Genomic DNA, 16,101 nt, shown 5'->3' with positions numbered 1-16,101 from the left:
CTTAACAAGTCAGCCCTTTCATTCCAGGAATTGGCCCACTGAATCTTTTGTGAACTACCTCCAATGGCAATGCATCCTTTCTTAAAAATCAGTTAGAAGCTGCTGGAAACATATAAAATTGTCAATGCCTGAAAGAGATGGGTAAGTGAGCCACTTTTGACCCTTAACTGGTCTCTATTTTAGGCACAAAAATCTTGCCTGATCCCCAGTTTCGTCCTATTCCATCTCACACAGCACCCACTATTCCTTGCCTCCATCTCTTTGCCTTTATTGACACCTGATGGAAGGTTAATCCATTGTTCCCCTGTGCTGAAGGATTTGTTGCATTTTCACGGACATTTCATTTGCATTGCCTCTGCAGTAGGCTTGGTGTCTGGTTCAGATATAGCATGAAACGTTTTGATTCCCTGCCTTGGCCATGCGACTGGGCTGTGATCACAGATGTCCACGAGAAACACTCAGTTAGCTTAACTCGACAGAAGGGTCTGCTTTAACTCAAGTTGTGCATTTTTAAAATCCAGTGGAAGCACAAGACAGCACTTTTTAAGAAGTGATAATCACCAGATAAAAATGGTAGTGTACACTTAATGCTGCGCTGCCTTTCTGAGAACTGTTGGTATAAGTCTTTGACTGTGACACACTATAAAAGCAGCTGATTATATTCACAGCTCAGAGGAGTCAAAGCTAGATTCGCTGGGATCCAACGATGCATCGAGCTAGTTGACCATGTAATTTACGTATCAATTGTCTCCTAATGCACTCCATACAATTAGATGGCATGCACTAAATAACAGTAGGTTGACAAATGGATGTGGACTTTACACAACAGTTTATGTTTCCCATCAGGCCGCTCTGACAAATCTCACTCCCACACTCACCCCAATTTACAGCCTTGTTTTGTTAATGGTTGGGACGATACAATTGGCCTCAGTCCCCCAGAGTCAGTGCAAAGGAAAATCATCCAGCATTTACTGTCCATCCCAACTCCTAATTCCACCTCAACAAACAGTAAAGGAGGACATGCCAGGTGGAGTGCCATGTATATCCAAACAAATGAGGTGTCAACCTGGTGAGCGACAACACAGGGCTCATCGTGGGCTCTCCCTCGATTTGAGGATGATGTTTACTCAGGGTCGGGGGGGGGGGTGTTTCTGTTTTAGGTCTTCACATGACTGATTCGGCCAATTTTCAATTGACCAATCTTTGGGTACATGGGCAGGATGTCAAATGATGCAGTGGGATCCAGAAAGTGAAATTTGCTTTCTTTTCTTTCTTTATCTGCTGCTGCTGTGCCTCAGCATTTGGACTCAAATCGCAATTCAGTTTGGTGGTCAAGCCACTGCCATTTAGAAAGGCAGACAACAAATTCCTCAAAGTCTTTGATGCTGGTGCTACAATGAGAGCTACAGAGGTGTCTTTCAGTGATTTCTTTGTCCTCTGCATAAACACTGACTATTTGAGGGCTGAGGAAACAGGACCTAGTTTAGGACATGCACTTTTGGAAGTCTGGATTCTTTGCCCAGTATTTGTAATTATTCTTGGTTACCTTTCAGCACCGGCCCTGATTTTGCTGCAAGCAGGCGCAGACTACTTCTGTACTGAGGAGTTGCGAATGGTATTAGACACTGTACAATTGTCAGAAAACATCCCCATTTCTGATTGCATTATTGCTATCCAGTCACCTGCATGTACACTTTCAGTGAGGGCCGATCGAGATTTGGCGATGACATTCTGTGTGAGTGGACATCCTGACTTGAGGTGGGTATCTCTAAGTGCTGCTTCCCTTACAACACGTTTAGCAGAAAATGGAGAAAACAGAATGAGGTTGACCGGAACCTCCATTTATTTTTCAAGATTGTAAGAACTGCCGATGCTGGAGTCAGAGATAACACAGTGGGGAGCCAGAGGAATACAGCAGGCCAGGCAGCATCAGAGGAGCAGGAATGTTGACATTTCAGGTCGGGACCCTTCTTCAGAAAAGGTCCTTTGCAGGTCTAAGAGAGGGTGGCTCTGAGCTGGGGTAAGGTTGATTGTAGGGCCAGAAGATGCCAGAGCATTGCTGAGTGTGTGCTTGAGGATCCTAGTGAACACCCTTTTTGGAGGATCTGGATGTTGTGTATGTAGAGGGTGGCATAGATGAGGCCAAATTGGAATGGCCTGAATGTAGACTGGAGTCCATTGGGGATGATCTGGTTCCGTAGGCAGGTGCTGAGAGAGGAGATGCGGCTGTAGCTCTGGGTTTGTTTCAATATGTGGTAGAGGAGTTTTAGGGCAGAGGAGATTACCAGAGGGTTGCAGTGGGAGAGAGATCCATTGAGATCTTTCTGGAGGGAGGAGGACAACCTCTTCAAAGTGGGCATCCTTGGAAGAGACTTCACAGTGGGGTTATAACTCAGTTAGAGATAGTAAGAACTGCAAATGCTGGAGTCAGAGATAACACAGTGTGGAGCTGGAGGAACAAAGCAGGCCAGGCAGCATCAGAGGAGCAGGAAAACTGCCATGGAGGAGGAGTTGGGGCGTGATGGAAGATCAGAGGTTGAGGTAGAAGAATCGTCTCCGAATGTTTGCGGGTGAGCAGAACAATTTTTCATGTAGTAACTGGGGGATGTATGGAAATGTTTTCTTTTCCTTAAAAGTGGTCTCCTAGGGATTCTGGATCTTTCACTGCTTGGCAGTGACTATAGCAGCAATTATAATTGTCTAGAAACACAGCAGTAAATGGTGTCAGGAACAGCAATGTCAGTAGAAAGGATGTGGGGATGAGAAATGAGAATATGAGTCTAAAGATAATATCATCCAGTGTCGTTAGGTTTCATCTATTTTCCAAGTTTCTATTGGGAATCTGATTACATCAATGTCTGTCGTTTCATAATGAAAAAACCAGCTCAGCCATGCAGTGTAATCATGTGATGTGGAAGCACAATCATCACGTTTTAATTTAAACAGCCTTATTGCTTCAACTGTCCAAATTAAAATGCAGGTGAATAAATAGGGAGCAGAACTGTCAAGGAATTAATAAGGAGGGGCAGGTCACAGTTTTTCTCAGCAAATCTTCTCTTCTAGCATCAGAGGCTGAAGACTCAAGCAACCTCTAGTTGAGGTCTTTGGGAATGACAAAAGACTGGCGCTGCTTCGTGAATTGCTGTCCAGTCAGTCAACCAAGGTTTGACTAACAATAAGGCTGCTGAAGAAAGTGTGTCATATAGGTCAGAAGACATAATCAATGCCATAGAGAATCTCATTCTCAGATTTCAGTCTCCGCTTTCAGGTGGAAATACTTGGTTAGAAAGTGGAAATACTTCAGGGAAAGAGCAAAGATTCATTTAAAAGAAAGCTAAATAAAGATGTGGAGAGTTAAGAAAATGATTCTTATAGAGTCACACCAACTTGTATAGATGGGTTGAGCAGACTGGTGTTGTACACACTACTATATTATACAATCCTAAACCAAGTGAGGAGGTAAAGGTGGCTATCCGACTGTTTGCCTGGTGCCATTTGGATTAGCAGGCTTAGAGGTTGTGTTCAAAAACAGAAATCGATTAGAAACTGAACTGGGCCAGAGATATAAATACTGTTGCTACAACAGGAAGTCAGCAGTTGAGAATGCGAAAGCCACTAACTCAACCCTCAACTTCTCAAAGCTCACCATCTACAAGGCACAAGTCACACATGTGGTGGGATACTCCTCACTTGCCTGGATGACTGCAGCTTTCTGACTCTGAGAAAGCTCAAAACCATCCAGTACAAAGCAGCTTGTTTAACTGGCACCAAGTCCATAAACATACACTCCCTTTACCATCGAATACACTGAACACAAGACACACTACAGCAATTCCAGAGGCTGGTCATGGCCCACATCACCTTGAGTCTCCCAGCCTGGCTTGATCTCCTGCAATTCGCCTACTGATGCAACAGGTCCACAGCAGACCTAGTCCTGCACTCATCCCTGGAACATCTGGACAACAAGGATACCTACACCAGACTCCTGCTCATCAACCACAGCTCCGCTCTCAACACCATTGTCCCCTCCACACTGATTTCAAAACTCCGAGACCTAGGTCTTTGCTCCGCCCTCTGCAACTGGATCCTCAGCTTCCTGATCCACAGACTGCAGGTAGTTGACTGCACCTCCTCCACGATAACACTCAGCACTTGAGACCTCAAAGATGCATTCTCAACCCCCTAGTTTACTCCCTGTACACCCATGACTATGTTGACAAATTCTGAATAAACGCTACCTACAAATTTGCTGACAACACCACTGTGGCAGGACAGGTATCAAACAAGGATGAGGCAATATATAGAAAGGAGACAGAGGGATTGGTTGTATGGTGCAATGATAACAACCCCTCTCTCAATGTCAGAAAAACAAAAGAACTGATCATTGACTTCAGAAAGAAAGGAAGAGGACACACCCCCATCTACATCAATGGAGATGAGGTTGAGAGCGTTGACAGTGTCAGGTTCTGAGGAGTGATGATAACTGACAATCTGTCCTGGATTTCCCACATTCCCAAGAAGGCACAACAATGCCACTTCTTCCTCAGGCGGCTTGGGAAATTTGGCATGTCCATAAGGCCCCTCACCACCTTCTAGAGATGCGTCATTGAAAGCGTACTGTCCTCGTGCATAACAGCCTGGTACGGAACCAACTCTGCCGCGGACCATACTACAGAAGATGGTGTGCACTGACCAGACCGTCACGGAAGCCAGGCTTCCATCCATGGACTTGTTGCTGCAGAAAGGCATTAGCAAAGACCTATCCCAATCCTGCAACCACTTCCATCAGGAAGAAGTTACAGAAGCTTGAACACATGCACCTGCTGTTATTAGACTGACAAATGGACTCTCTAGCTTCAAATAGCGTTGACCTTGTTCATGTTGATCTTGCTGAGCACACGTCCTGTACGTTGTAACCTGTATGCCTTACTTCATCCAAGATTTTTTTTCTCCCTATGATCTGTATGTACTTGCTTGCTATGATCTGCCTGTACTGCTTATAGACAAAGCTTTTCACTGTACTTGGCTACATGAGACAATAATCAAATCAAATCAATTCACCAAGGCTCTTTCAACAACACCTTCCAAAATCCATCACTTAGGCTACAGAGAAGGACAAAGGTTTCAGATATATGGGGACTACACCAACTATAATTTCATGTGATGGAGACTGGATGGATATTAGGCAAAGTGGCACTGAGAAGATAATCAACCATGATAGGGAATGGTGAGGCAAGCTTGATGGACTGAATGGTTTACTCTTGTTCTTCTGTCTCCACATGCCCCTCCAAGCTCCAAGCCACCCACCATTCTTGTAACTATACCACTGTCCTTTCAGAATGCTGGAACTTCCTCCCTGACACCGCTATGCATGTAGCCTATAGCAGTTCAAGAAGACAGCTCAGCACCACCTTCTCAAGGGCAATTAGATATGGGAAACAAATGCTAATGCCCACATGTATGCGAAAGAAAGGCTAAGACAGCAAGCTAAATGGTACATCCATTAAGTCTCCAAAGCACACAGCCCTCTTCTAGGATATCTTCTTGTGGAACATTAAATAATCCTTTGTAATAACTGGTTAGAATCAAAGCAGTCTCCACCATCAGAAAAACAGTTTAAGATGCAGGACAACCTTCCTTGTTGAACTTTGTGGATGACCGAAAGTTAATGTTCTTCTTTTGGTACATCGGTAACACTGGAAAATCACTCAGAGATGAATCTAATTCTAGCTATAATTTCATTTTGTGTAAGTCCTTAAAAAATCAACTTCAGTTGTAAGCTTCTCCATTATGATTAATCATATATTTGCAGCACAGAAAGATTTGATGGAGTAAAGTATGGGGCATAACATGATGGGGAGGGGGTGGTGTGATTTGTATATATTGGCTAGGGGAGGGGTGTGCGTGACATCTCAGTACATCCACCACCACAAATCCACACCCAGCCCCGAAACACATAATATGCATCTCATCGTAAAACGTGTGGTCGAGAAAGAAAGCAAAACAAAAGGAAGACTGCCACTTATAAAGCACTGTTCACAATTTCATATCTCGTGGTAGTTTACAGCCAACAAAGTATTTTTTGGTGTGTGGGGACAGTGTTACTGTCGGAAACAAAGTAGCCAATTTTTGAACAAACCCTACAAACTGCAACGTGACAATGATCACTTCATCAGTTTTAGTGATGCTGTTTGGGGGATTCTAGAATGTTCTTCTTCGAAGCGCGCCTGGGTAACACTCCAAGGGCTAATGGGAACTTAGTTTAATGACCTGTCCAAAAGATGGCACCGTCAACAGTCACAGCCAACCCTCAGTGTTGTACTGGGCTGACAAATCATATCATCTGCTCAAGTTTCCAGAGGGCGTGGAATTGAACTTTTTGATTAACAAGGCACTACCAACTGAGTGACAGCCAACGCCATAGTACAAAAAATGTTGTAATTCAATAAAATGATGAAATAATTTTTAGGGCACTATTATGTAGTTCTGCTTTCTTCCTGCACCTGCAAAATACGAGCTGAGTAACCCAGCTGTCAGATCTCTATTACTAATCTTGAATGCATTAAAGTGATTGAGTTTCCTTCAGTTTATTTTAAACATATCGCAGGTAACATGGTTCCCTTCCCTGAAGGACATTAGTGAATGAGATACATGTTCATAACAGTTATCAGTAGTTCCTAATTATCATTAGACTAGATTATCCATTTTTAATTCTGGATTTATTAAAATAATTCAAATTTCACCATCTATCACAGTGTTGTTTGAATTCCTTGCTCCCAGGGCATCAGCTGGGAGCAAGGGTTCACTGGATTACGAGTCCAGTGACATAACTACTGTGCTTTCCCTTCCCTAGCAGGCTAAGGGATAGCTCCTGTCCACCTAAGCTTGGGCGAAAATATTTCGCTGAGTTAAGGCAGAATTTGCTGGGTGGCACGGTGGCTCAGTGGTTAGCACTGCTGCCTCACAGTGCCAGGGACCTGGGTTTGATTCCACCTGGGTTTCACTGGTAGCTGTCAGTGTGGAGTTTGCACATTCTCCTCACATCTATGTGACTTTCTGCTGGTTTCCTCCCACAGACCAAAAATGTGCAAGTCAGGTGGATTAGCCATTGAAAATGCAAGGTTATGGGTCATGGTGATGAGGGAGTGCTGGATCTGGATGCGATGTTCTTTGCAGACTAAATAGAACAAATGGTCTCTCTACACACTGTAGGGATTATGGAACCTTGTTTAGCAAATAAGATTCATTCCCAAAGATTACTTTCAAAGACACTTCACTGAAATTGGTTTTGAATGGGTGCAAATATTCTTAAGAAAGTTTGGAAAGAACTGCGGATCCTGGAAATCAGAATCCAAAACAGAAATTGCTGGAAAAAGTCAGCAGGTCTGGCAGCATCTGTAGAGAGAAAGCAGAGTTTATGTTTCAAGTCCAGTGACCCTTCTTCAGAATTTCTTCCATCAATTTTGGTTTTTGAAGTATTAGGGCAGTCCTGCAAACCCATGCCTGTAGCTAGTATAGCACAGAAAATGCAAACTATTATGTCCGTATTGTCTGATAGAAGCTAATGAAACAGTAACTTTCAATAGTCACATGCTTGAAAAGGAAAGAAAATTGAAGAATTCTGAGGAAAGACGCATGAACTGGGACTTCTTCAATGAGCTGACACAGACAGAAAGGTTGAATGCTCCCCTTCTGAGCTGCAAGATTCGATTGCATTGCAGCTCTTAAAATGATGCATACACAGAAATAAACCAGCATTTACAGACCATTACAGAAAGCTTCCCACTGTTCTTGTCTGCAATTAGTTGGGATGATTGATTCATAGAATTCCTACAATGTGGAACCAGACCGTTTGGCCCAACAAGTCCACACTGACCGTCACAGCATCCCTCCCAGACACATCCCCCACCTAATCTATACATGCATCAACATTATGGGCAATTTATCATGGCCAATCCACCTAGCCCGCACATCTTTGGGCTGTGGGAGGAAGCCCATGCAGACACAGGAAGAACGTGCAAACTCCACACAGATAGTCGCCCGAGGGCAGAATCGAAGCCTGGTCCCTGTTGCTGTGAGGCAGCAGTGCTAACCACTGAGCCACTGTGCCATCCCAAATTCTCTCCATTAGGCTCAAATAGTGAGGATAGAATTGTCGTGTGATTAATTATGTTCAAGATTCAGCCACAGTTCTTGCTGAAGCAGCTATTAGGGCAGGGCAACATTTGGTGCTGAGAGGTACTTACAATTGGGCTTGCATTGATGTAGTCCGAATTTGAATGACTCGATTCAACTTTCAATGTTATTCTGGAGTGATCATCTGTGGAAAGAAAAATTCAAATACATCAGAAGAAAGGAGGGATTATTAGTATTATATAATTTCTACACCCTTTCCTTGAATGTACATCCTCATTTCTTCCTTTCTCACCAGCAGAGATTTGTTTGGGGGTCAGTTTGACAGGCTCTGGCTATCTAAGGCCTGGCTCAAAGCCAGTGTTTTCGCATTTGCCTGGATAGTGGGTAGTGTACCAAATGACCATGCCCAATTACATCCTCCCGTATGTACAGCAGATTTCACCGGGTCATAATCAGAAGTGTTAATCAGAGTTTGGTGTATTTGTTTTTAATAGCAGAACAGAGACATTGAGTCAATGTTTGTTTTGAATTATTTTGCATACTGTTTGAGTATCAAGACATTCCTGACTGTCATTTTTCAAGCAATTACTTTTTTTTGCTCCCTTTTCTGCCCTATGTGACTCTATAACTCTAAATGTCTCATTCACTTGATGGAGATGATGAGGTTTTTTTCCAGCAATATCTTTTTAGGGACGAAATTCTGCCATCCATACCTGGTCAGGACGATGCAATGTGGTTGACTCTTAATTGTCCTCTGAAAGGATCTAACAAATTATTCAGGTCAATTAGAGATGGGTAACTAATGCAAATAATGCCCACATTTTGTGAAAGAATTAAAAAAGGGACATTTTCAAATTCGTGTGCTCTGGCTATTAGAGTGACACAAGGATCAGTGCTGAGATCTCAGCTCTTCATATATTTATCTTCATTTCTTAGTTGAAGAAATTGTGAGTGTGTATCTAAGTCTGCAGACAAAGCTGGGTGGGAATGTAACAGAAATAATGGGGGTATACTGTATCCACTGTACCCGGTGTGGCTTCCTCTACATTGGGGAAACCAAGCGGAGGATTGGGGACCACTTTGCAGAACACCTCCGCTCAGTTCGCAATAAACAACTGCACCTCCCAGTCGCAAACCATTTTAACTCCCCCTCTCATTCCTCAGACGACATGTCCATCATGGGCCTCCTGCAATGTCACAATGATGCCACCCGAAGATTGCAGGAACAGCAACTCATATTCCGCTTGGGAACCCTGCAGCCCAATGGTATCAATGTGGACTTCACAAGCTTCAAAATCTCCCCTTCCCCCACCGCATCCCAAAACCAGTCCAGCTCGTCCCCTCCCCCCACTGCATCCCAAAACCAGCCCAGCCTGTCTCTGCCTCCCTAACCTGTTCTTCCTCTCACCCATCCCTTCCTCCCACCCCAAGCCGCACCTCCATTTCCTACCTACTAACCTCATCCCGCCTCCTCGACCTGTCCGTCTTCCCTGGACTGATCTATCCCCTCCCTACCTCCCCACCTATACTCTCCTCTCCACCTATCTTCTTTTCTCTCCATCTTCGGTCCGTCTCCCGCTCTCTTCCTATTTATTCCAGAACCCTCTCCCCATCCCCCTCTCTGATGAAAGGTCTAGGCCCAAAACAGCAGCTTTTGTGCTCCTGAGATGCTGCTTGGCCTGCTGTGTTCATCAGCTTCACACTTTGTTGTCCTGGGTGGGAATATAAGCTTTAAGGAAGACACAAAGAGACTAGCAAGAAATGTTGACAGGTTAAGTCACGGAAAAAAATAGTTAACTATACATAGAGTGAGAAAGTGTGAGATTGTGCATTTTGGTTCTATGAGTAGAAATGTAGGACTGTTTTTTTAAAGGCATGGAATTTGGAAATGTTGTTGTCAAGAGGATTTTGCATCTGATTATACAAGGAACACCACATTAGCAGATGGGCACAGGAAGCAATCGGGAAGGAACATGGCATGTTGACCTTTTTTTACAAGCTGATTGAAATACTAAGTCTTGTTAAATATCTACAGGACCTTGATGAGACCACACCTGGAATGCTAAGTGCAGTTGGGTCTCCATATTTAGGGAAGGATATATACACACAAATATATGAATGTGAACTATGAATAGACCAATCAGTTCTTTGAGCTTCATGGTTAACCTGATCATTCCACATTCCTGTCTACTGCCAATAACTTTTCCTCCCCTTGTTTATCAAGAACCTATCTATTTCTCCCCGAAAAATATTCAAAGACTAATTCCAGGTTTCTTAAGAAACTGAGTTCCAAAGATGGGCAATCCTGTGAGAAATAAATTTTCTTCACCTCTGTCTTAAATGTGTGGCCACTTTTGTTTAAACAGTGACTCCTAGTTCTATATTTCTCCCACAAGAAAAAAAAAATTCTTTTTACATGTACACTGTCAAGACTGCCCAGGACCTAATATGTTTTAACAAAGTTGCCTTTTGTTCTTCTAAACTGCAGCAGATACAAGCCAGGGTGTCCAACTTTGGCTCATAACCCCTTCATTTGAGATGTTAGCATAATAAGCCTTTTCTGAACCACCTCCAAAAGCATTTAGATCTTTTCTTAAAGAAGAAGACCCATTCTGTACAGAGTACTCCAGGCGTGGTCACACCATTACTCTGTTTAACTGGAGCATAACTTCCCTACTTTTGGATTCAATTCTCCTGGCCATAAATGATAACATTCCCTTCCCTTTCATAACTACTTGCATTGGAGGCAGTGCAGAGAGGTTTCACCAGATTGGTGCCTGGGATGAGAGGGCTGTCCTTTGATGAAGGCTGACTGAAAAGTATAAGATTTGGAAAGGGGTGCACAGGACAGATTCTGAGCAATAGCTTCCCCTGGCTTAGGAATCTAGGACATGTGGACCAGTCTCAGAATAAAGGTTTTTTCATTTATGGCTAAGATGAGGAGAAATTTCTTCAGTCAAAGGCTTCTGAATCTCTGGAATTCTTGACCCCATCACTGCATACAAGTAAGGTTGGGAAAGAGATAATGGGAACTGCAGATGCTGGAGAATCCAAGATAACAAAGTGTGAAGCTGGATGAACACAGCAGGCCAAGCAGCATCTCAGGAGCACAAAAGCTGACGTTTTGGGCCTAGACCCTTCATCAGAGAGAGTTGGGATAGACATATCTTTGGCCTTCTGGGGAATCAAAGCATTTGGGAACAATACAGGAAGGTGAAGCTAAAGCTGATGATGAGTGACAATCACATTGTAGTGTGCAGACTCAATGCGCGCTATGGCCTGCTCTTGTTCCTATTTCCTACATATCTTAAACAATTGAGGCTCAGTTTAGTTTGTGTGATCAACTGGTAATGGGATGCTAAATAGAATCAAAAAGACTCACAGTATCCTTGCTGGCTTGTTGTCAATGATGTGGTTGCTGCCACTTTGGAAAGGCCATAAGACTGGGCACCTGAAGCACATGCTTAAAGCGCAACTGCCATCTTCGATTGGAAGTAGACTGAGAGTGTACATTGTTTATATTCAACCCAACTCCATAGGGGAATGTGGGGAGACATGGAAGAGGTCCAGCTGAGGTGTGTTTGGCATTATTCCCGAGTGGTTAGTTGGAGTATACCTCGTGGCATCACCAAAATTATTGATGTTGCTGCCTCACAAATCCCCCCACTGGGTTATTTCTTTCTTCAGGGCCTCTCCTCCATTTTGCATGCACCACTCATCCCCAAAAAATGCAATTAAAACTCTCAATCCATGAATCCATCACTTAACTTTCTACCAATCGGAATGACCAATATATTTCAGAGGGACTGCCTCGGGGTGTCTTTCGTGACAACAAAGTCGTGGCTTGCAATTAATGTCAATTCTTTGCTTTCAATGCAGGAATCCAGGCTCTCTGTGGAGAAATTATCATCGTGGCATAATGTGATCCTGATACCACTAACTCGGGAACTTTAGGCTGCAAGCATTGGCAAACCGTGCAAGCCTCTCTGTTGAAGAGAGTGAACCCAACTCTTGACCATAAGTGATCTGAACAAGTTGTGCACTGCACTGGGTGACATGTAATTGTGTTTAATATTAATGTAAATTCCTTTCAATTTACTTGGACAAACTGCAGCTGCTTCACTTCCCAAGTAATCATGGACACCACAATCTCAGGCAGAAGAGAGGAGCTTTACTGCTCTTGGCTGTGGAAGTGGAATAAAGAAGAATTCCAGTGACTGAAATAACTTTGATTAAATGCAGTGTTAATTGATTGCAAGGAATGCCATGTTAATAACATATCAGTTTAAAGAGTTTGTTTCATACTAAAACAGTACTGGGACATTCAACTGCAAAACATAGAGAAAAGGATGACCAGTTGGAAAATAGTATTGCTACTCTTTACTGATATGCATAGGCCTCCTGGTATGCACAGAATAACTGCTTCCTTATTGCAAGTGTGCTATGCCTAAAACATTAATACCATCACTTCCAATAAGTATAGATTTGACTCTAGGCTTCAACGAGAAATTGCATTTGAAAGAAAATCCCTTTGGAGCCTTTCCTCCTTTTCAGAATGGTCTTAATGTTTAAGTTAATTTATTTTGAATGCAACTGAAGAATTGAGAGTGGAGAGGCAATTATTCCAGGGAATGATGGCACTCAAATGAGGGAGTACTGCACTGTCGTGGTGCCTATTTTTAGGATGTGACATTGACCTGAGGCGCTGTCTGAGCTCTCAGGTAGATGTAAAAGATCCTACTGCACTAAAGAAAGGATAGCACCAAGTTCTCCCCAGTACCTAGGCCAATATTTAACCACCAACCACCAACACTAAAATCAGATTATCTGGTCATTGCAATGTTGCTATTTGTAAGCTTTTGCTATATACAATTTGGCTGCTGCATTTCCTATATTCCAGCAGTTAGCACACTTCAAAAGTACTTAATTGTCTGTAAGGTGCTTTGGGAAGTCCTAAGGACATGAAAGATGCTATAAATAAGCAACACTTTTTTTTTAAACACAGTTCTGAGGAACAGTCACCAGACCTGAAACGTTAACTCTATCTTCTTCTTCACAGATGCTGCCAGACCTGCTGAGCTTTTCCAGCAACTTTGTTTTTCTTCCTGATTTACAGCATCTGCAGTCTTTTTGTTTTTTCTCTTTTTTTTGAAACCGCTCCCATGTTGCACCTCATTACTGTCGCACTATGTTAGATGTAATAATGCTCCATGAAATGTCATATGATCTCTTGTGGAGGCACCAAGTGGAGGACAGGCACATTCCTAAGGGGAAATGGTGAAGCAATCATTCCATGCCAGGCACACCTCCCAGCAGATAACTACAAAGACTCTCTGGCATTGGCCTCAGGGTTGGTTTGCAGCTAACACTAATTACTGTAAGGAAACTCAGGGAGGGTGCCTGAAGTCAAGAAATGAAATTAAATGAATTCATGGGATTTCATTTTTAACAATCAGTTAAACCCCAGAAATTAACATAAAAGTACGTGAATTGAGAAGAGGCCATTCGGGTCATGGTGCCTGTTCTACCATGTAGGGCTGATCTGATCGTGGCCTCAACTTACCTGTCTGCCTTCAATAACTTTTATTTCCTTGTTAGCCAAGAAGCTATCTGTTTGTCTCCACTGCTTTCTGGGGAAGAGAATTCGGCAAACTAATAACCTTCTGACAGAACAATTATTTTTCATTTCTGTCTTTATATGGGAGGCCACTTCAACATTTCATTAAGATCATCTCTCATTCTTCTGTGTGCCAATACATCCAGGTTCAGCTTTCCCTACCTTTTGTCATAAGACAACCCCTCATCCCAGGTATCAGTTGTGTGAACCTTCTCTGAACTATTTCTAACACAAATACATCCTTTCTTAAATATCCAGTTCAACTTATGTCCTCTTCACAACTCTCTTTACAACTGACTTCACTATCTAGCTTTTGTCATCAGCAAATTTAGCAGCCAGGCATTTGGTTCCTTCATGTAAGTCTTTCAGTTAAATTGTATATAGTTGTGGTGTCAGCAATGATTCCTCATCACATTGTGCCAAGCTAAAAATGATTCATTTATGCCTACCCTCTATTTCCTATCAGCTACATAGTCTTTGATCCATGCAACATGTCACCCTCTACGTCATTTGTACAACTTTAATGTGGCATCTTATTAAATGCATTTTGCAAATTGAAATACAGCAAATCCATGGTTTCCCTTTTACCAATGTTACTTCCTCAAAGAACTCATGTAAATTAGCGAAGCATGATTTCCTTTTCATAAATGTTGAGTCTGCCAGACTACAATAGATTTTCTTGCATACCTACTAAATCCTCCTAGATGATAGATTCCAGCATTTTCCCTATGACAGATGTTAAGCTCTCAGCAGTTTCCTGCCCTCTGACTCCCCCCTTTCTTGAAACAGTGGTTACTTTTGTTTTTTCTAATCCTTTGGAATCTTTCCAGAATCTGAAAAACTTTGGCAAATTAAAACCAATGCATCGGTTATTCCAGCAGTCACTTCTTTTAAGACTCTAGGGTGAAGTCCTTCAGGGCCTGGGGGAATGTCAGATTTTAGTTCAAGCAGTTTTCTCCGTATACTTTCCCCGGTGATTGTAGTTGCGATGTTTCTCCCTCCCTTTCAATTCCTAACGCACAATTATTTCTGGGTTAAAAACCGAAAGAACCATGGATGCAGTTTCAGGGTTGTTATTTGTACCCACAACAGTGACAGCAGTGCAAAAAATAGGTTCAATTCAAATGATCTTATATTGAAATAAGCAGATTCCAGATGAATGGGGACAAGAAATAACAAAGTGAAGAAAACACTGGCAGGAGTAGTCTACATGCCCCTTACAGCAGCTATACTGTAGGACACAGAAAAGAAAGTGAGGGCATGTAACAAAGGCAGCACATTAATCATGGATGATTTAATCTTCAACGAGATTGGGAAAATCAAATTATCAGAGATAACCACGAGTTAGAAATTATAGGGTACATTCAGGTCAATTTCCCAGAACAATATGTTATGGATCTAACCAGGGATCTGGAATTGGTGATGAGGCAAATGTAACACGTTAGCCCACAGGAAATAGTGACCACAACATGGTAGAATATGCTATTCAGTTTGAGAGTGGGAAATTTGTGTTGGAAAGAACTGTGCAAAACTTAAATACAGACAAGTATAAAGGAATGAGGGGAGAGTTGGCTGGAGTGGACTGGGAAAAGAAATTAGCAAATAAGATAGTTGATTAACAATGACAGACATTTAAGAAAATAGTACATGACTCACAACTAACATGTACTCCGATGAGGAAGAAGGATTTTAGGAAGGGGATAAATTGACTATGGTTAGCCAAGTAAGTTAAGGATGGTATCAAATTGAAAGCAACAAATCATGCCATGTGGCAAAAGTTAGTAGTTAACCAGAGGATTGTGAAAGTTTTCAAAGCCAACAAAAGATGATCAAAAAAAAGGGAGGGCATAGAGTGAGGCTTAGCAAGTAAAATAAACAAGGTAGTAATATAAAAATGGACACTAAGAGCTTTATTAGATGTAAAAAGGAAGAGGCAGGCCAATGTGACCCTAGGCCTCTTAGATAATGAGGCTGGGAACTAATAATGAGGAACCAGGAAATGGCAGAAGATTAGAATAAATACTTTGCATCAGTCTTCAAGGTAGAGGACATTAATAGCATTCCAAAAATATTAAACTGAGTGAAAAAGTGAGGGGGCGGTGAGTGGAAATAAACATAATAACTAACACTAGAGGATATATATTAGAGAAACTGACAAGGCTAAAGCCCCCCTGAATCTCATGGGTTGCATCCTTGGAAATTAAAGAGAGTAGCTACGATTTAGTGAATAATCTTCCAAGAATCCCTAGATTCTAGACAGGTCCCAGGTGATTAGAAAACCTCCAATATAATACAAATATTCCAAGAGGGAGGCAGAGAAGAAACAGGTAACTGCAGGCCAGTTAACA

At 42.4% G+C, this 16,101-nt stretch overlaps 1 protein-coding gene across 5 annotated transcripts in view; it reads right to left on the bottom strand.

Annotated features, from left to right (window-relative positions):
* Window positions 1-16,101, bottom strand: part of ptprn2 (protein tyrosine phosphatase receptor type N2) — a 949,211-nt gene that overhangs the window by 57,545 nt on the left and 875,565 nt on the right. For all 5 annotated transcript variants that reach the window (XM_048556814.2, XM_059639614.1, XM_048556833.2 and 2 more), the window contains one exon: window positions 8,247-8,320. In XM_048556814.2, coding sequence (XP_048412771.1) covers window positions 8,247-8,320 — 74 coding nt within the window. The remainder of the gene's footprint in view (window positions 1-8,246; window positions 8,321-16,101) is intronic.

This window comes from Stegostoma tigrinum, chromosome 2 (assembly GCF_030684315.1).
Source record: "Stegostoma tigrinum isolate sSteTig4 chromosome 2, sSteTig4.hap1, whole genome shotgun sequence".
Lineage (NCBI taxonomy): Eukaryota > Metazoa > Chordata > Chondrichthyes > Orectolobiformes > Stegostomatidae > Stegostoma > Stegostoma tigrinum.
The sequence above is the reverse complement of the archived record's forward strand: the minus strand, read 5'-3'. Positions and strand labels throughout refer to the sequence as shown.